This window comes from Carettochelys insculpta, chromosome 1 (genome assembly GCF_033958435.1).
Source record: "Carettochelys insculpta isolate YL-2023 chromosome 1, ASM3395843v1, whole genome shotgun sequence".
Lineage (NCBI taxonomy): Eukaryota > Metazoa > Chordata > Testudines > Carettochelyidae > Carettochelys > Carettochelys insculpta.
The window spans coordinates 299,817,200-299,839,259 of record NC_134137.1 but is presented as its reverse complement, the minus strand read 5'-3'; the positions used below and the strand labels follow the sequence as shown (position 1 = coordinate 299,839,259).

At 44.9% G+C, this 22,060-nt stretch overlaps 1 protein-coding gene across 1 annotated transcript in view; it reads left to right on the top strand.

The window, feature by feature from the left end:
• Window positions 1-22,060, top strand: part of LRRIQ1 (leucine rich repeats and IQ motif containing 1) — a 209,033-nt gene that overhangs the window by 80,286 nt on the left and 106,687 nt on the right. Inside the window, exons 16-18 of the mRNA XM_074984002.1 lie at window positions 10,119-10,592; window positions 12,866-13,076; window positions 14,632-14,751. Coding sequence (XP_074840103.1) covers window positions 10,119-10,592; window positions 12,866-13,076; window positions 14,632-14,751 — 805 coding nt within the window. The remainder of the gene's footprint in view (window positions 1-10,118; window positions 10,593-12,865; window positions 13,077-14,631; window positions 14,752-22,060) is intronic.

The window sequence follows — 22,060 nt, the reverse complement described above, 5'->3', positions numbered from 1 at the left end:
CATACGGGCTCCACTCCAGGGGGCGCTGCACTGACCCTCGGGCTACTGGCTAGGAGAAAAAGCTTCCGGCAACTGGGCATGTGCTGGCGAAAACCCAAATTGGAATGGACATGAGCAACACATCTCAAAGAACACCAGTTACAGAACAGGAACTTTCTTTATTCTTTTAATCTTTAGCTATAGCAAACTCTGCAGATGAACTATATACAGTCCATTTAATTTGTGTTTACAGTTCATTTTGTCTGAGCCTCCCTGGGTTCTATGTCAGACTGCCCTAGTTATTTTTAGGGCTTTAGTATTTAGTTTTATTCTTATTTTGTGTGTCCAGGTTTCCTCTCTACTTCCCAGAACATGTTTTCATTGCACATGCTTACTCCTAGAACACTCTTTGAGTTTTCACATCTCCGTAGTTATCTGTGTTTTTAATGGCGATACTCAACTTCTGTTTTGCAGATGAATCACTGACGCTTCCTTACCAGTTTGCCACTTGACGCAATGTCTCTTTGCTAAAAATTTTGCCTACTACTCACTTCTTTACAGTGTAGAAGATTTTATAGTGTTCCCAATTGTGGAGTTGTAACTTGTACCTCAGACAGCAACTCACTTTTCTGCAAAGTGACACTTAGCACCGCTTCAGTCCTCAATATGGTTGGGAAATACTGCTTGCTGCTATATTGGGGAGGATGCAACACAATTCTAAAGCTGTAGCAGTTCCTGCCATTATATAGCACTGTGCACCCAAATGTTTGAGTATGTTTGAGAAGAGCACTTACAAGTAGATAATTCTCATGTCCACATTTTGTTTCACGGGTAATCTTTTTAATTTAACTATCGTCTATTGTCAATGATATTTGAAGATCCTTTAAAAAATTGACACTTAGTAATTTTTAAATGTAAACTTATAACTTGGAAATGGATAAAATAACTCTTATGAAATTTGGATTTAAAAAGTATTCACTTATGTTACCACCCTCTACGTTATAATTTTGCCCTGGAGCACATTTTGTGAACGCTTAAAAATTGGAAAGCACAGTTAAAAATACACTCACAAAAAGCCCTAAACAAAACATGCCTACATAAGCCTAAACAGCACCATTATTATACTTATATACTGCAGTGCTTTCTTGAAGTTGACTGAATTAATGTAACATTGAATAAGAACAGATTGAAAAAAGAGCAAGCTGCTTGTCTGATTCACATCTCACCAAGTTATGAGCCCCTGTAGGTACGACCTCAACTATGTAATCTGCCAAAAGTAATCACTAGTTGGTTCTCTAATCCATGTTTCATTTACCACTGCTGCTCAATTAAATTTACTGTGCAGTTTCTGCTTTCAAATGGCCTGTTTTTAACATACTTAAGAATTATGTTTTTTAATTAAATTTCTGTATTCTAATAATGCCTGTCATATAATCTTTTGGCACTTCCTAATAAATAGCTATATTAAAAATAAAAAACATCAGTTGCAGTAATAGATATTCATGGAAACTGAAAACCTCATGAATAGTAACTATTTAAAATACTGTAGTGAAAATGACAGGTAAGCTCCATTATGGGAATGTGAAAGAAGAAATGAAACAATAAACTCTTTTTTTAAATGTATCATTGTGATTTTGTAGTTGAATAATAACGATGATTCTACATATTTCCTCTATGCAGAATTACTTTATTACGCAATTTAAAATGGACTTTAATGTAATAGCTGAGTGTACAGTCTGCGTACACTATTTATTGCACTCTCATATTTTAAACACAGAATTGGGTAATCTTTATTAAAGCAACATAGACTAGATTTCAGTATTCAGTATCATTTATGTTTGAGAAGGTAAGTAATGCTGCATTTTCAAGCATTATTAATGACTATATTGCTAGCATTCATAAAATGGTGCTTTTAAATATATACTTGAGGATACAAATCAAGATAAGAATAAGCCATTTTGGCCACAGTTAACCCAGACTTTTAATTTTTCTCTGCAGCAAGTAAGCATTTATTCATTAGTGCCTTACATGGATGACCTTATGTGGATTTTTGCAGCATTGCAATCTAGCGTATCAAGCAAAATGTTTTATGGTTTCTCAATAGTAGTAGTATTAGTAAAGTTAGTTTGTTCATGGCTGATTACTGGTGACATAATAGTAGAATTTTTGCAAGTCTTTTCAATTCACTGCAAATGTCATATGCCTGGGTGAATTCTTACTGATCTGCCGCAAGTCAGCTATCAGTCTTCTCTCTGGTTGTCCTTTACAATGACCCATTACTATTGCTTTCATAACTTGTTTGAGGGTGTTTTTATCTGTGTCTGATTAGATCAAAATGTTAGTTTGCACCTGGTGATTTCCAAGAGCCAAATCTGCTTCTCTCTGATCATTTTTCCAATGTAAATGCTTGTCTTTTTTTCTGTCCAGGAGATGCACAAGAGTCTTCACCAGTACCACATCTAAAAGGCTTCAACTTTCTTCTTGTCTGCAATATTGGTTCCCCAGGATTTACATCTATGTGTAATCATGGAAAAAATAGGCTTTTCACCAGACAAATTTTCATTCATTTGAGATTGGACCATGAGAATGGCCTTACTGGGTCAGACCAAAGGTCCACCTAGCTCAGTATTCTGTCTTCTGACAGGTGGTTAGTACCAAGTGCCCCAGAGGGAATGAGTGGAACAGGTAAATCACCCCTTTCAGGAATAGAATATATTTCTCACTAACTGTTTTTACAGACTAACATTCATTTCATTGCATTAGTGGTTGCCTCTAAGAGCATCTTATAATTGGCATATCTGAGCTTGCTTAAGAAGTGTGCACCAAAGGAAATCCCAGCTTCTTTTATTTTCATCAAAACCTTCCATATCTTGGCTCATAATAATAAAGTCTGTGTACCTATTCAAAAATCTTGGAGACTGTATGCACTCTGCCCAATGGAAAAAAACTCTTTGTTGCCTGCTGCTGGTAGCCTCATGGTTGGGATTTTTACAGCAGAGGTTTAGAATAAGCTCAGTGACATTTTTTTATTCCCATATCTGCCAGAAAACTGTAGAGACTGTTGTAATGGGTGGAATCAAATGTTTTGGATAGTCAGTGAAACACATAAATATGGGTGATTATAGTCCCTGCACTTTCAATGATGTGACACATTTGTAATTTGATCACAAATGACTTGTTCTTCTCCGAAACCTCTTCTTGTGGTAGTAGTTCTTCTTCTATCATTTTCTTCTTGTAATCCTGAATTATATAGAACAGCAGTTTACATGAATTGATATAAGGGAGATGATACAGTCCCCACTGTGTTTTGTTATATCCCGTTCATTTGATAGGGTCAGAAAGATTCTCTTCATCCAAGCTGTCCAGCCAATTTTTAATCATTTGTATATAGGTACAAGTTTTCCACAGGTGGTCAATGTCATGGTCACCACTCACTTTCACCAATTCTCTTGGTAGGTTATTTACCCATCATGCTTTCTTGGGCTACATTTTCATAATAACATTCACTGTTTTGTATTAAAGGCTGTAGGTCTCATCTCTCTGTTCCATCATCCTATATTACAAATGCTCAGATGAGGCATACAGATTGGCACATGAATCTCACCACTTCCATTTGATATCATGACTTCAGATAACCTGCTATCATAAACTTTTATTGTGCTCAGTCATGGAGGAAAGTTTTTAGAAGTCTGACAATGTTGAAACAAGACTTTTATATTGTTAGTCTCTCTTAAATCTATAAGCCTCACACTTTGCCCTGATATTCTCACCATTAAAAAAAACCTGAAAATTTCACTCGTCTTAGTAGTTCCTTGCTCAGTTCCTCTGCCTCTGCTCTGTCTTTGAATGTGTCTGCTCAAAACCTTGTGCTGTTTCCTTTGTTCCTCATGTTCAATCCACTCTTTGACTCAGTGAAAAAACAACGCAAGATCAAGTATCTGTTCAATTAAAATGGTGTGGTTCAATACTGATTTGTTTTAGAATGTGCACTTTGACAGCTTTGAGCATGATGGATCTCATTTTATTCCAAGTTTTAGGGTTTTTTTCAATTCTTTTGCACATGGTAATGACTTAAACTCATTCTGCATAGAAGTCTTATAGGCTATGTCTACACTAGGACACAATGTCGAAGTAGCCTATTTCGAAGTAAGAACTATTTCGAAGTTGGGGACCTGGACGCAGCCATTGAGGGATTCGCCGCCATGGGATTCCCCAACTGCTTCGGAGCCCTTGATGGGACCCACATCCCCATCCGTGCCCCAGATCGCAGTGGTGGCCGCTATGTCAAGAAGAAGGGCTACCACTCTGTGGTCCTGCAGGCCATAGTCAACAGCCATAGCCACTTACAGGACTTCTACATGGGGTGGCCCGGCTCTATCCACGAAGCCTGTGTTTTCTGGAATTCGGGACTATGCCGCCGACTGCAAGCAAGGACCTACATCCCCCAGAGGGAAATCCCTCTGGGGGATACCACCACCGTACCCCTCTGCCTTGTGGCGGATGTGGCATACCCCCTCCAGCCCTGGCTTATGCGGCCCTATATAGGCCACCTCTCTGACAGCCAGGAGCGCTACAACACTCACCTCAACCATGCCCGACAAGTGGTCGAGCGAGCCTTCGGGCGCCTGAAAGGCCGCTGGCGTTGCCTCCTGGCACACCTTGATCTGGGTCTCCCAAACATCCCCCAGGTTGTGGGGGCCTGCTGCACATTCCACAACCTGGTGGAAAGCAAGGGGGAGGCCTTTGTGCAGGACTGGGCACAGGAGGCCGCAACAGCCTACCCCCAGCCAGCCGCCGCCCTAAGCTGCCAGGCCCACCAGGATGGGGTCCGGGTCCGGGAGGCCCTAAGGGAGTACTTTCACCAGGGGACCCAGTGAGCGACCCCCCCCGGCCATCCCTGCACCCCACCCCAGCACCCACACCTCACCCTCACCAAAAGCACATGGGACACAGGTTTTGGGAAAAATAAAACTGTCATTATTTACAAGAAAAACAAAAATGTCACCTCTTTTTGGCAAATAAATAATAATATTAGCATAAAGAACAGATTAATGAAAATAATAACTATGTACAAGTGGGGACATCTCTACAAACTGTAACGGGGGGGTCAACTATAAATAACTATATACAAGGGTGGGGACAACTATTTACAGAGGGAAGATGTGGGCAGGCTACCGATCAGCCCATCGTTCTGGGACGGGTGGAAGGGTGCGACCCCCACCGCGTCTGGCTGGCCAGTCCCCCTCTCAGCCGGGGTCCCTGGTGAGGCTGGCTGGGGGCCGGGAGCACGGGGAGGTATGGCCAAGGTGGGTCCATGGCCCAGGGTGGCTCCTGCTCTGAGGAGTTGGTGGGTGGGGCAGCAGGCGGGACGACAGCGGGCGGGACATCAGCAGGCAGGGCGGCGGGGAGGGCAGGATGGAGGACATCGGGGGGAGGCAGATGGGCCACCAGCTCCTCAAGGGTATCAGCCACCCGGTTAAAGGTGGCCATGAACTTGCACCAGGCCTCCCGGCGCCAGGCGGCCTCCCGCTCCTCTAATTGGAGCCTCCGCTCCATGAGGTCTGCCTGGCACTGGAGGGCGGCAGCCACCTCTGGGTTGTAGGTGGTGGTGGTGCGGCGGTGTGGTCCCCAGGAGTGGACCTGGACTGGGGCAGGCGGTGTCCCCGACAGCTGGTGCTCCGGTGGTCTGGGAGGGCTGTTGGGGACGCCAGATGGTGAGGCTGCAGAAATAGGGGGAAAGGGGGAAGGGAGGCCATGAGTACTCAGCCTGGACCCGTGGCCCTCCCCCCAAGGGCCTGTGTCCCCGCCCCATCCATCCCCCATTGGTGTGTGCAGTGATCCTGTGGGTGGCCCCCTCCAGTGGTCCTTCCCTCTCTCCTCCCACTGGGGGTGGGGCACGGCACCGCCATGGGTGGAGGTGCTGCTAGGCACCAGTGGCTGTGACACTGTCCCTGTGCTGTGGATTGCCCAGGCCATGTCAGGCTGGGGTGTTGTGGGGATGTGGGGAGCTGCCGGTCAAGTGGTGCCCCTGCCCCATGCTTAGGGGGGTCTGTGCCCTGTGGGGTACATACCTGATGGTGCACTGCCAGGCTCCGGAGATGCCCATGCAGCGGACACCCGGCTGGAGCTGCGGGATGGCACGTCCAGCACCAGCTCCCCCTCCTCACTGGACCACTCCGTGGCTGGGGTGGAGGGTCCCGGCTGTAGTCTTGAGGGGGAGGCAGGACTGGCCTCCGGTCCTGACCCTGTCTCCGAGGCCAGCTGGGGCTCATCGGCCGTGGTGTCAAGGGTGGCTGGGGGGGAGGAGGTGCCCTGGGGGCCCAGGATATCCCTGAGCTCCCGGTAATAGGGGCAAGTGGCGGGGGCAGCCCCAGACCGGCTGGCCGAGTCCCGGGCCCGGGCGTAACCCTGCTGCGATTCCTTGACCTTGCTCCTGACATGGTCAGGAGTGCGGGCAGGGTGACTCCGGGCAGCCAGGCCCTCGGCCAGCCAGGCGAACACCTCCTCATTCTGCTGCTTACTCCCCATGACATGCAGCACCTCCTCCTCCCCCCAGAGCCCCAGCAGGTCTTGGAGCTCGGGGTCTGTCCAGGAGGGGCCCCGCTTCCTATCCCGCCAGCTGGAGGCCTGGGAGCCCTGTGATGGCCCAGAGGGGGAGCTCTGGGGTTGCTCATGAGGCTGGCTACTGCCATGATGTCCCTCGGGCAGTGCAGAGACACCACGTGGCAGGGCTGCTGCGTGCACACTGCCAGCTTCCTGCTATGGGGTTTCTGGGTCCCTGTGGCTTTAAGAGCCGCTGAGTGCAGAGACCATAGAGCCCCGCAGGGGCTGGACAGAGCGTCTCAACTCCTCAGCTGATTGCCGCCATGGAGGACTCCACTATTTCGAAGTAGCGGGACGCGGATCGTCTGCACACACCCTGCTTCGACATTCAACGTCGAAGTAGGGCGCTATTCCCATCTTCTGATGGGAATAGCGATTTCAACGTCTCACCGCTTAATGTCGATTTCAACGTTGAAGTAGCACCTGGCGCGTGTAGAGGCGATGGGTGCTATTTCGACATTGTGCCGGCTACTTCGAAGTAGCTGGCTAGTGTAGACGTAGCCATAGTGTTTTAATTCATTTTTGGACGACTCCATATACAAAGGACCTGCCAAACATATTTTTTCAATTTTAATGTTATGTATCAAACTAACAGTTGATGGTCAAATTTGCTGTCTGCGTACAGGAAAGTCTCTGTCCATTGATCACCTATTCTCCATCATCCCAGTATCACTACATAGTCAGTTTGCTCTTTGTCACACTGTAAGGGGACCCCCATATATAAACATCTAGGGTGTTGCCCGAAAATGGAGTTTGTACTGACAAGATGATTAGAGTGGCAGAATTTGACTAATTGCCTAGCTCTCTCATTTTCTAAATCAATACCATTGTTTCCAATTACTTCCTCAAGAGACAAGTTACATCTCCAGCTTTTGAGTTCAGGTTTCCAATTACAAGGCTGCAGGCTTTGCTTGGTGTTTTAAAGAGTGGCAATAGTAGTAGCATCAGTAAATTCTGAATCAATGGCCGTGTCTACACTGAAACAAAATTTTGAAATGGCGATGCAAATGGCCATTTTGAAGGTTACTAATGAGGTGCTGAAATAACTATTCAGCACCTAATTAGCATGCCACCAGCTGCGGCTCTTTGAAATTGCCACGTTTCACTCCCACGCAGCTCGTCCAGAGGAGGGTCCTTTTTGAAAGGACCCCACCAACTTCGAAATTCTCTTATTGCTATGTGCTGATAGGAATAAGGGGATTTCGAAGTTCCTATGGTTCTTTTCAAAAAGGAGCCCCATCTAGATGAGCCGTGTTGCAGCAAAACATGGTGATTTTGAAGGGCCGCAGCCGGTGGCATGCTAATGAGTTGCTGAATATGCATTTCAGCACTTCATTCGTAATCTTCGAAATGGCCATTTCGAAGTTTTGTTTCAGTGTAGATATAGCAAATGAGTGCAATGAAAATTTCTGACAGCCCATCTGAAATTGAAAAATAAGCACTCAACATGAGGTTATTTGTTTTATTAATGGTATTACTTTTTCTAGTAATATTATCATTGTTACATTAATTGGCAGTTCTGAAGTTCAAAAATTCAAACATTATAAAATGTGTTGTGGTATTTCTGAAATTCAGAACTAATGAGGGCCATTATTATAATGTTTGGAATGCAACGCATCTAGAAATTTCAGTTTCTCTGTGAATTTTTACTAGATGAATTGACCAAGAATTGTAGGATTAATATTACTCCATCCCCTTTGACAAAATGCTCTTAATATATGTTTTAAATGGTTTATGAGTACTTTATAAGAGTGATCTGACTTATACTGGCATTTTCAGAAGATTTTTCACTAGTGATATCTCAAACATATAGTGTAAATTGTTCAGCTGATAGCATTTAACTCATAACAAAGTCAATGGTAACTGTTTGCTTACTTCTTTGATGTAATATATTTTGCAGCATTTTGGAAATGCAATTCCAACCTCTTGGCATGTTTTCAACAGCTCTATTTTCTAAACCTTAACAATATTTAATTCATTATTAAACATATCAACCTTTTTCACGTTGAAGTCAGCGGGTGGAATTTATCATAGTTCCTCAGGCAAATGTACAGTATAGTTGGATTTAACAAGTCTTTAAAATGTTGTCATTATTTTGGAATTTTTTAACAGGGGAGAGAGAGAGATGCTGTCTAATGGACAATCAAGTGGTTTGGCCAATATATCTACAGAAAGTTATCTGATTCTAGTGCATGGACTCATTTTCTGTTAAACCAGTTTTATGAAAGTGAAGCTCCCTGTAAGTCCATAGAATCAAATTGGTGAAGACAATCAGGCTGTCTTTCTATGAGGGCCTGGCTCAATTTTCAAGCATATAATACAGGTAGAAACACAGCAGAGGATTGCATTTATAAGGAAAATCAAGGTGTGACTTTCTACATAGTCACGAATTATGAAGGTCTTGTCTTTCAGTAGTAAAATATTGCAAGTCTATTGTTGTCATTCTTCTGCAACAGTTGCAGGTCTCAGTTTTGGTAGGTCTAATACAGGGCAGAAGCCTTCTTAGTTTCCACTTCTCTTGTGCCATTGACCCCAGAAATATTTATTGAGTAATGCTATGCATTCATTTGATGTAAACGAGGATCAGTAAGACATACTCTCCTTCCTGTAGTACCTGGTTATTATATGCACTTACTCTTATTATTTATGGAAGGGGATACAACAGATAGCCCCACTTAAGAGAAAAAGGAAAGGAATATAAGACTAGGGACACAGCAGCCAAAGGGGAAGGCAAGGGCCCTGTGTGCCTCATTTAGCCACACGTCGCTTTTTCTACCCTAAGCTGGTTATCACACTTCGGTGAATTTAAACCTACCAGTCAGCAAACCAGTAAAAAAAAACAAAACAAAACAAAAAACACCATGAAAATTCACCAGCAATTAGCTTGAGTAGTTCTCTGAAAACCAGCAAGATGATGGAGACTGGTAACCTGCTGTAATGTTTCTCTGTAGCATCTTCTTTATTCCTTCTATGGTCTGTTTAGCCTGCAATCTGTTTTAGAACCTCACTAGATATTAAGGCATGTTGATTGGAGTCTGAGATGTGTTATATTGTAGTCTAGTTTTGGATTATTTAATGGTTTGTCTTGCTTAGTTCTTATTGTAGGATAGATTCATGTGATTATTAGCATGTAAAATAAAATAGCCTCAATCCTGGAGAATTTGCTTCACTATATGCTCCTAACTGCACTAACATTTGCAGTGAAATAGATACCCCATTATGTATTTCAAACCCAAAGTCTGAAAACCAAGCAAAAATGATTTGCTAATCAAGCTACTGGTACAGTAAAATAAACAAACAAATGAGGCTTAGTGTATTCAAGATATTGGAAAAATAAAGAGGGCAAAAGGAACCATTTAAGAATACTATAAATTGACTAGTAAAGCAGGAGTAATTTAGTAGTCTGTGTTCACAGTGTTGCTAAAATAATCCAATATATGGTTTATGTACATTTGAAAATAAAGGCACTCTTGATTTAAAAATATAATTCTGATTATTGTCTAAATAAATGTAATTGCATTTTTATCTTTATTCAGAAATGTTTCTTTCTTGGATGCTGCACAGAGTCAATGTTGGTATTTTAAGCAGCTGATGAAACTTAGCAGTGAACACCGATATACACATGAATATGGAGACCTAAACATTGATGACAGAGATGAACCAGAAGCACAGAAACACCATTTGATGCAAACAGCCACAGACAGGCTACAGCAAAATAACCTCTTTATCACTGGTGCAAAGGAAAATAAGCAGGACTTCTTGAATCATTCTGAAAGATGGATTACTACAAGCCACATTCCGCCTATGTTCATTAACTCCTCCATACCTGTGCCTCAAAAGAAAAGTAATCAAGAGGACAAAATAAAGAAAAGTACTGAATGTTACATCAGTTACAGTGGGGAAAGCAAAGAGAAGATATCAACCCCAACTACAAGAAATACATTCAGAGAGAGAGACATTGTATGTAATGAGGGAGTGAATCTTCAGCATGTTGAGAACAATGTGGATAAGTAAGTTATGTCAAATATTTGCCATAAAAACTCAGTTCCATTTCTGAATAATGTTAATGTGAAAAGTCAATCTTCAAAATAATTTTCAGGGGGATAAAAACTTGTAACTATTAGGTTCTGTTAATGATTTGTCTACACAATAAATTACTGTGACATGAATCTACATTACACTAGCTTGCCAGGCCATAGAATCCTGTGTGAACACTGACACGTAAAAAATCCTGGACTATGGCTTAGCATTCTTCTACTTCAGAGCACAGTGTGTTATATTTTACATGCTTGTTTGCAGTACAGTAACTTACTATGTAGACAAATCCTTTTCTTGTTTTTCTGTTCCCTTGTTTTTTCTGTTCTCCTCCTATGTCTATTGTCTCCTAATCATTATTAAAATTCATATATTTTATGCATGATAGTTCTGTAGTATTTTGTCAGTGATTGCATTTTACCAAGCTTTTAAAAATGTATTCTAATTGAAAACTGTGTGAAATAAAAGGAAAGAGAAAAATTACTTCTAACTTTTTTTCCTTTCTCAATAATAAATATGTGAAGCCTTTTCCAAATTATATAAGACAATAAGATACAATAGCGTAGAGGTTTTTCAACATTCCCTTTTTTTTCCCCATAACCTTTATTAGGTCTCAGTTCTCATCTGTGCTGAGTTTACAGCTGATACACTTGAGAAAGTGGGAGGGAAAAGTGCTGTTAAAGTGAATTTTCCATTTTCTTGATCCTGGGCCAATCGCATGCAGCTGAGTTGACTGAAGAGCCAACTATCTGTCCTGGCCCTCACGTTCCTAGCATGATGCTTTCTAACCCATAGAAGAGGTTCTGGGGACTATAGAGCCAGCTTGAATTCAGCCACCTAAGGATTGTCTTATATAAAGTGGAGTGCTCTGTGGTAGTTTAGGGTGTATTTCAAGCTGCTTTGTGCTGATTAAGCCCACACAGGAAGACTAGGAGGTAAAGATTTTGTCCTATCTGTGTAAGAGTTCAGACATGACATGGCATTCAATCTCAAAAATACAGTGTACAAATAAGGCTGGGGTGCATTGTGAGGGGCAACACTGAAGGGCATGCTCTTTCAGTTTTCTTAGAAGTGCACTATGTAGACAGCATTCCCTGTGTTTCTGATATCTTTTGGGAGTTTGTATTTTTGGAGGGGGCTGTAACTGGGAATTTATTTATTATAAATGTATTTGTTGAGCACTGAAGTTTTCATAAGGAAGTTGAATGAAGATGAGCAGGCGCATAGTAGGTCATTATGACATTTCAGTGAATTTGAAAATCTAGATCCTTTTTTAAATATAGATTACAATATGTAAATGCAATTTTCTAATATCATTATTTCAGGAATTCTGATTGGAAACCCATCCTTTAAGTGTAAATTGTATACAGTGGTCCTGGAACAATTTTTATATGGAGGAGCTGAGTGTTATTGGCCAAAATACAAACCCTGCATATGGTGGAAACCACTTCAAATTGGGCTGCTGCACCCTCAGCATCCTTGCTTCCCCTTCTATGGTTGGGCACCAATACTTATGCACAGCTTTCAAATATATTTTTCTGTGGTAATATCAGTTATCTTTAAAAATGTTGTTAATATTTTCTTGAAAGTTAAGATTTTTAAAAAGCCACTCTTTTTGTATTTAATAATTATTTAACTCTGAGCTAACTTGTTGACTTCAAATATTCCTGTGAGAGGCTGTGATTTGTTTAAGTATCTTATTTTACTGTAAGCTGCTTCACATTTTAAGGAGCCTACCTGAATAAGAAGAAAAAATATAAAAATACAGATTTTTTGGAATTGTCTGCCTTTCCATTGGTGTAAGAATTGCTTGGCATTTTCCCCCTAAATTTTTGAGATAACAAAACATAGAGAAGCTAATTTAGAACTGCAATTAGATATTAACTTCTTATATAAAATTTTCCTCTGCAGATCACTGTAGAAAGAATGTGCTTTAGATTCTTGAATTCCCCAAGCCTTTAGAAGGCAGCAGTCATTTGACAGATCTGAGTATTCTGATAATAATGTAACTCAAGACTGTATAACAGCATTTAAATTGAATTAATAGCTCTATTTTTCAAACAATAAGCAAATTGAAATTGACCAGTATTTTGACCATTAGGATTGCAGTATGAAATTATAAACTATATGATGACTGCATAAGACAACTACATGGCACCTCATACATTGCTGTTCTAAATGAATCTGTAGCTTTAACATGTGTATTGCTATTTTGAATAGTAAAACTTTCTTTTTCTGGTGTTGATAGCTTGGCAGCTACAATAATCCAGTCTCATTGGCGAGGCTACATAATTCGCAGAGATATTAATTTCTATACTAGACTACATATGGCAGCAACATTGATTCAGTGTTCTTGGAGGAAGTATTGTGCCAGGAGAAATGCTGTCCACTGCAGAAATGAAAGCAGTCAGCTCACAGATGTTATGGAACAGAAACATAAAGCTGCTTCCCTTATTCAGGTAGGTTTGCTGCAGTGTTCTCTTAGTTTCTTGCAGTTAGACTTAGCAAGGAATGAACTGATTAAGTAGCTGTAATAAGTAATTACTATTATAAGTAATGTTCATTCTGTTTTTTCTTGAACTAGTTTATTCTAACAGAAAATCATATTTTGTTTAATAAATCCCTGCATCAGCATAATTTTTGTCTTTTACCAATCCATTAAATTAGTTGGTGTTTGATTTGAATATTATTGTCATGGCTATGATAAATGATGCCATATGCCCCACACATTCTAAGTTCCAAAGTATTTCTAGTCTTTTTTTTTTTTTTTAAGTTTATGGCTATACATAAATCTATCTTGAAAGCTACCCCGTATTGTTTTTTGTTGGGCGAAATGTCAAAGATACCTACATGATATAGGATCTTAAGTTCCATTTTCAAAAATACCTCAGGCACTCTGAAGCCTAAATCTGACTTAAATGTCAATAACATTTACTGTAATAGTATTCTTTAGAAAATTTTACTTCTTGCCTATGGATTTTGTCACATTGTAGCATCTGCTCAATGTGATTTGTCTTCTGGGAAAGTAGAATAGATGTCAGGAAAAAGGACCAGCATTAAGGAGAAATTCTGGCTTTTCCTTCTCTTTGAATTCTAGAAATGGGTTTTCGAAGCATAGGTCACATGCCCATGCCCTTTCCTGACAACTGAGCTGTGGAAGACCTCAAGTTATAAGCTAATCTACAAACTTTTAACCTAGCTGCTCATAAGGGCTGTAATATGCCATATGGTACCGCTGTAATTGTTTGTTCCTAGTAGTTAAAGGCCAACAGAGTAACCGGTGAGAAAGTGGGTTTCCAGTCCCAACATATCATTATGTTTATGATAAATCTTGAGTTTATGACAGCTCAGTGCAGATGATAAGGCAAAGCAGATACAGGGTTATTATTTGCACATATTTACCATAAAATATCCAGTATATCTTTCAATGTGTTCCTAATATCTTTCATCATTTTCCAGTATTTAAGTGCTCATTTTTTGTTAAATGATTTTTTTAAACCTAACTGATGATGATAAAGAGCGTCTTAAAAAAAAAAAGTAGTGTTGATGGTAATTGTGAAGATGTGGTTCAGGTTAATCACATGAGATGACAACAATAATTGTCATGTATAACTATTTGAAATTTGGAATAAGTGTGTTTTTATTTTTGTTCTCGGTAATATGTAAGAGAGCACTCTTTTTTTTTTCCTTTTTGTTTTCTTCTCCCTCATCTTAGAATAGGCCCTGTAGGAATTGTCAAATAATTAATTAGTTGACCTAGGTTTGCAGTTGAGGGAGTTTCAAGATTCCATTCTGCTTATTTGAGGAAAACCTCTTGAGTATTCTGAGCTTTAGACATATGCTGGCATTTAATTTGTCTTGTAGTTTTAGATGTCACATAAAGTTCAAAAAACAGATCATTGAGCTATTAAACCAAGGTCTAAGACGTTTCATCTTCCTAATGGGATAACACAGAGAATCTGGATTTGGGTTTGATCTATGGCCTTGTATAACATGCTTTAAATTTTTGTTTAGGCATTTTGGAAGGGTTTCCTCTTGAGGAAGAAATTAGCCAGTGCTCTTGCAGCTGTTAAAAGTGATGAAGTGGAAGATGACTATGAAGAAGTAAATGTGGATGATTTTACATTTGATGAAGTAAGCACAGTACTTAACATAAAAGTCCTCCTGAAACAACAAACATACCTACATTAAAGCTGTATGTTGGATGCCCTAGGTAACATGCGACTCTCTCTCAGGTTATGTATATCATTCATTTAAATGTGCTTGTTATGAATTACTGGCTTTCTGGTGGCACTGATGCTTCAGTTCTACAATGCTATTAAAGACACATCCACCCTAGAATCTCAAGTATTTCTAGAGCCTGAAGGCAGATACATGGAATGAGCAAGTTGCTGGTATTGGCTGTTTTTGTCCAAAAATATGAAGTTCTGTAGCTCTTTTAATAATATTTTTATATCCTATGGGGGTATAAGGTACAATGTAGTTTCAAAAAATATTACACCACCATAATTTTTGGAGAAAATATAGCGTGACCCTGACCCTCATGAGTGGTTCCCAGCGATTACAATGTTCCTAGTACTTGAAATGTCACCAGCGTAGTGATCACTAGGGAGATCAGAAGATAAGACACTGTGATGGATGCAAACTTCCAAAAGAAATACATATTTGAAATTGAATGAATATGTATCTGCTATTTAACAATGAGAGATAACTAACCAAATAATTTTAAAAACAAACCACAGCCATCAATAACAAGAGGTGGAAATGCTTTTTTTTTTTTTTTGTAGATACCTCACTGTAAATGGAAGACTAGGGGAATCAGGATTCTTAATAAAAGAATAGTTAGGCTGCATCTACACTACAAAATAACTTTGAAGTTTCTTACTTCAAAGTAGAGCATCTACACACAAAATGCACCCTCCCTTACTTCTAAGTAGGCTTCCCTGTACTTCAAAGTAAAACATCTACACACAATTAGCCCCTGCTTCCCAATATGGGGCCAGGAAATGATGCAGGCATGGGGTCTCATGACCAGCAAGCCCCTCCAGGCTCGCAGCCAGCTGACCCCTAAAAGGGCCCCTCCCAATACCCCCACCCTGCACTTCCTCAGGACTGCCAGGCTGCAAATGGTAGCAGAGCATGTATTGGCCAGGCTGGTTGCCCTGCTGTTCCAGCAACAACAGCTGGGTCACCCACGTGGGACCCAGTCTGCAGGTCCTGGCCGTGGCCCTGCTGCCCTTCCCCCATCCCACTCTCAATCTGGCACTGGTGGGCCTTTGCCACCAGCACCGAGTGGTGGGACTGGCTGGTGCTGGAGGACTGGGATGATGCATGGTGGCTGAGGAGCTTCAGGATGACCCAGAAGACATTCGAAGATCTCTGCCACTGGCTTGCCCCGGTCCTCCAGCACCAGGACACATGGATGCAGCCAGCGATCCCAGTGTGGAAGAGGGTGGCCATCGCCTTGTGGAGGCTGGCCACTCCCAACGGCCTCCGGTCCATCACCCACCAATTTGGAGTCAGCAAGGCCACCATCAGAGCAGAGATGATTATGGTAAGTCTGGCATCCACCACGGACCCACCCTGGGAAGGGGGCTACTGGGCAGGGGTCCCTGGCTGAGAGGGGGCAGAGGGGCCTTCCAGTTAGGTATTCATGGATATGTATTCCTTCCCCCCTGCAGGTCATCTGAGCCATCAACAGGGTGCTCCTGCAACATGTTGTGACCCTGGGGGACCTGGACCCTGCCCTGGCCGGGCTCGCAGACCTGGACTTCCCCAGTTATTTCAGAGCCCTGGATGGAACACACGGAGTGATCTGGGCTACAGACCACAGTGAGGGCGCCTACATTAACAGGAAGGGGTACCACTTGGTGACACTCCAGGCCCTAGTGGATGCAAGGGGCTGTTTCCTGGATGTGTACTTGAGGTGGCCAGGCAGGGCCCATGATGCCCGGGTGTTCAGAATTCGTGGCTGGGATACCAGATGCAGGAGGGTACGTATGCCCCCCCAGGGGAGCTCCTGCTCAGGAACATCATGATGCTCCCTTGCATCATGGCCAACGCCGTGTAACCACTGTACCCATGACTCATGCAGCCCTATGCTGGACTCACCACACCAACCCAGGACACCTTTAATGGTAGCCTCAACCATGCTGGGGCGCAGTTGAGTGGGAGTTTGGGAGGCTGAAGGGGAGATTTCACAGCCTCCTCACCAGGCTGGATGTCATCCTCCCAAACAACCCCGCAGTCATCGCCACCTGCTGTGGCCTCCATAACCTTGTGAGGGGATGGCAGAAGCCCTTCATCCAGGGCTGGGCCGTGAACCCAGGGGCCGGGTATGAATAGCCGACTGCTGTCACATGCCACAAGGCTCAGAGGGATGGGGTGAGGGTCCAGAACGCCTTATACCAGGCCTTCCCCCAGAGCCTGTCCTGACACGCCCAGCCACACTCTGTACCACGCCCCCCACTCCTCCCCCTACGCTCCCCCCTCACTCTCCCACCAGGAAACAGGGACATGGGGTTAGGGTGGGAACAATAAACTTTACTTTGGGGAATAAATGTCGTTGTACAACAGAAGAGAATAACTTGTGAACTATTTACAGTGCATGAGGGGAATGGTGCACAGGAGGGAGTGGGGGAGACTGAACTGGGAGTGGGGCTGCGATGGTGAAGGCTCAGTTGCCCAGGGGTGTGGAGGGCCGAGAGCTGCATCGGCCATGGCTGCTTCTAATGCCCTGGGTCTGGGACCCCCTGCAGGTCTGCAATGAGGACCCAGGACCACGAGGAGGTGGGGCTCAGCTGGGGGTACCGCGGGCTCGGCCTCTGCAGGGTGTGCAGAGGGGGACGCTGGGGCTGGGCCAAGTGCACCTGCCACAGCCAGCATCCACCCAACCACTCGAGGTGGGCAGATGGTGACAGGTCCACCATGCACTGGGCAGCTGTCAGGGGACCAGCTGCTGGCTGGGCTGGCGAGGGGATAGAGGTTGGGCGAGGTGGGCAGCCAAGGCCTGGGCCACAGCATCCAGGCTGCTGGTGAGCTGCACCCACATGTCCCGCTCCATTGTCAGCCAGTCCCAGAGCACGGTGGTGATCTCTTGCATGGCCGCGTCCTCATCCCTCCAGCATCATCTCCAGGAGACCTGGCTGCGGCCGTGGGGGGATGCAGGTTAGGGCGATGGGGCAGCCTCCTGGCTCCCAGTGGCCATGGCACCCTCTGACGGGCTGCGGCAGCTTCCCAACGATGGATCTGTCAGGACACAATGGGACAGGGGTACAGCCTGTGAGAGCTGGGTCCCAATCCCGGGGGGCTAGGGCCCCTGCTCTGCTGGCCCTAACCCTGCACTCCTGCCGTCCAATAGCCCATGAGCCCTGTGGGATCCTGGATGCCCAGAGGTTCCCTCCTGGCAAGGGTTGGCCAGTGTTCCCTCCCCCTCCCCTATTCCCAGGCATGTGGGCTTCAGGGCTGTTCTGGGGAGCTCCCTGTCCCCAGCCCTTGTAACATCCTGCTTGCCCCAGGCATACCAGCTGCAACCTCCCAGGGCTCGGGCGAGGCTTGGCTGGAGAAGACCCCACTTGGTGTCCTGGAGGGGGAGGGTGGTGATGAGCGTACCATCGCTGAAGTCCTCATCATCCTGTCGGTCTCAGTGGGCCACCCCCCGCGTGTGGGGCTCGTGATGCCAGAGGAACCCACCTCGTTTTCACTCTCTGGGGTGGGGGGAACCAGCATTGTCCACAAGGTGCTCTGGGGTTGCTACATCCCTCAGCCCCAGGAGCCTGTGCAGCTCCTGTTAGTGGGGTTAGTGCACAGTTGTGTCCCCAATCAGCTGGAAGTATCACGAGCTTTGATGTATGTCTGCCTCAGTTCTTTTACTTCGATGCATATACTGCTGCCAGTGCAGGTTGGGTGGCCTCAGGTGGTCAATAGCCTTGGCATTTTGCCTGTTTGTCGAAGGACCTCCTCCTCCCCCCACAAAACAAGGATGTCCTTCAGCTCATCCTCAGTCCAGGAAGGTCCCCTCCTGGCACGGCCCTTGCCTGAGCACTGCTAGACCTCAGACTTGTCATCTGGGGCCCCTGGGGAGGCACAGTGGGGGTCATGGTGTGTAATCATGGTGGCCAGGGGGTGCAGAGGCTGGGTGGTACGTCGAGCAGGGCAGTCTGAGTGGAAGCTCGTGCTACCCCTGCTTGTGGCACAATCTCAGCTTCTTGCCTGGGGTGCCAGGGAGCTTCTTCTTTAAGGTAGTTGGCAGGAGCCATAGAGCCCTGCCTGTCTCCGTCCTCTGGGGTGGGGCTGCCTCTTTGGCAGACTCCTTACTTTGAAGTAAGTAGTGCAGAGCATCTACACACACTTTAATTTGAAGTTAAACTTGGAAATAAGCCACTACTTTGTTCCCTGGAAAGGATTAGTGACTTCGAAGTTAGCCTCCCTCAAGTTAAAGAAGCAGTGCTTCAGAACATTCAGGTACAGTAATACAGGAACCATTAGAATCCTTCTCAAAAGGGCAGCCAACTTTTGAGGGTATAAATCAGAAAAGTCCCAAATACCAGGAAATAATTTTGCAAGCATAAAAATGGGGCTGTAAACCAGGAGAATAGACTTAAGTTTTACATTTTTAGTGTTTAGGATTTTGAAATGAATCCGAAAAAGGAGCATCTTTGTCATTTCCTCCTATCTTTCTCTCAAATAATGCTTGTGACTAGAAAATTGGAGGACTTTCTCATACAGGAAAGGAAGTGTCAGTTCGTGTGTATCAAAGAAGGCTAAAGTACCTATACTGTATTCCATTTTAAATCCAGATCTTTATCTAGTGTATATCAGTCTATTTGCATTAAAGTCAGTGAAGCTATGTCTTTTATTACCACCTGGAGTTCATGCCTGGAATCTCTGTATCCCAAATACTTTAGTACGTTTCTAAAATAAATAGCAATATTTATAGCCTGTATTTCAAGTTGTTCATCTAGGTCCAAATAGAGTCAAGCACCTGACCTAAATAGCCAGGTCAGGCACAGAACTGATTTATTAAAGGGAGGAGTCTTTCTTCTCCCAGGGTCATAGACTGAATATTCCAGCTTTGGAAACAAAGCTGTTTCTATGGCTGCATCTACACTACAAGGTAAAATCAATATATAATAAATTTGTATACTCAATCTCTATATTATGAATTTGAATAAAGGGTCCACAAAGCTTCTTGAAGTTTGACCCACCTTTTCTCCATGTCAAATCTCTGTGTGCCCATTGCCCCGTGAAAGTTCGACAGCGTGAGCACTGCATTGTGGGTACGTATCCCACAGTGCCTTACCCCCGGTTGCTTGTTGGTGTTTCATGTTGGGATCCCCCAATTCCAAGCACTGTCTCAGAATTCACTGCATCACTAACTTCACAAAAAAAGAACTGGAGATTGCGCCATTTCTTGCTGCAGCATTACAATTTGTCTTTCAAGTCCAAAGCTCAATGACGCTTGACTATCCAACTGGTGGTGGTGGTGGTGCTGCTGCTGCTAATGATGATGATGCTGATGGTGTTTTGGAACACCAATTGTGCTAACTGTGGTCCAAGGACACAGAGTTGGTGGCTGCCGTGAATGCTTTGATGACAGTGAAGCTGCGTTTTTCAACTCAAGAGACCAGCACACACTTGTGGGATCACATCATTTTGGAGTCCTGGGACGACCAGCATTTGGGTACAGAACTTCTTCTTCGAGTGGTCCCCGTGGGTGCTCCACAACAGGTGTTGGGCTCGCCCGGCGCCGCAGATCGGAAATCTTCCAGCAGTTTCTCCTGGATCGTGCATGTGCCAGTGTGCGCCGCTCCCCTGCGCGCCCCTGACCACGTGCGTGATCCGGTCCCCGCCAGTTCCTTCTCAACCGCCATCAGCTGCAGACGGAATCTGCTCAGGCTAAGGCCAGAGTCAGATTAGATAGTTGTTTTCTACGTGTAATTTGTTGTTTTTGGTTACTAAAAAAAAAAAAAGAGAGAGAGAAAGCAAGGACAAAGAGAATATCAGCAAAAAAAAAAAAGAGAGGAGCGGAGAAGAGAAGAGCGGACATGAAGGCCATTTAGGCCGCCCACTGCCCCGCAGGCCGGTGATCGCTTTTGGGGTGGAAAGGCACGGATTAAGTGCTAAGTACCCTATTAACAGTAAAGGACTCACCGCAATGGCCTCTTCAGGTTTTAAAAAGTGTGAGTCATGCCGCGAAGCTATGCCGGCCTCCGATGGGCATAGCAAATGCATCCGCTGCCTGGGGGAATCACACGTTACCCAGAAGTGATCTCACTGTGCTAAGCTCACAGCCAGGGCCAGGAAGGACAGAAAGATGAGGCTTAAAATGCTCTTGTTTGATAAGGCTCTCCAGCCGGACTTGCCGGAGAAGCCTCACCCAGAAGGGCCCTCTGGGTTGCATAAGAGGAAGGCAGCTTCTCTGACCCCCTCGGTGCAGAAACGGAGGAAACTCTCCCCGGCTCGATCCTTGCCGGTGGGTTCAGCGAGCAGCACGAGCGGTGCACACAGTCCCCAGCCGCATACTCAGGCAAGCGGCAGCGCACGTGGCAGAGGCTGAGCCTCCGGTTACACAACAGCCGGCACGTGCGGCGCCCAGAGCATCAGCGAGGCAAGCGCCGGACCTGGCGGCACCGCCGCAGGGGGCACTGGCCCCTGCAGCACCAACGATGCAGGGGCACCAGGCACGGAGCCTGCAGGCGCCGGAGGAAGCTACCCGCGTGGCACCGCAGCTGATTGTGCCGAGCGCGGCGCCGACAGCAGGGCCGAGATCCCCAGCACGGGTGGGGGTGGTGCCAGCCCCGCAGGGGAGGGGCAAGGCGAAATCAAAAACCCGGCACCGCAGCCCATCTCCGGATAGGGCTGCGCTGCTGTTAGCACCAAGCCCTCCCCCTGTGATACACACGCCGCACCGAAGGCCTGTGTCTCCACTGGTTTATCCAGAACCACCTCCTCCATTTCTCCAACCAATGTCACCATGGCTTGGGCCACCTTCACCATTTCTGGGAGTGGATCCCCTGGAGTACTATCCAGGGAGCAAGTGTATCATCGACCTCAGGAGCCTGAGGGTTCGAGGGAGGTTTACCCCAGTGGTTCCTCCTCATCCTCCCCAGATGAGGCCACGGCCCCCGGGGATGTCTTCCCCCCGGATGACTTTAAACAATTTCAGGAGCTATTTAAAAGGGTAGCTTTCACACAAGACATTCAAATGGCAGAGGTGCAGGAGAAACATCACAAACTCCTGAAAAATTTGAGACCCCTGGCTCCATCCAAAATTGCTATTCCGCTGGACGAAGCCATTATGGAGTCAGCCACTACCATATGGCAGACTCCGGCCTCTATCCTGCCTATGAACAAGACAGCGGATAAGAAGTACTTCGTCCCGGCAAAGAGCATGGAGTTTCTCTTTAGTCACCCACAACCAAATTCTTTGGTGGTCGAATCG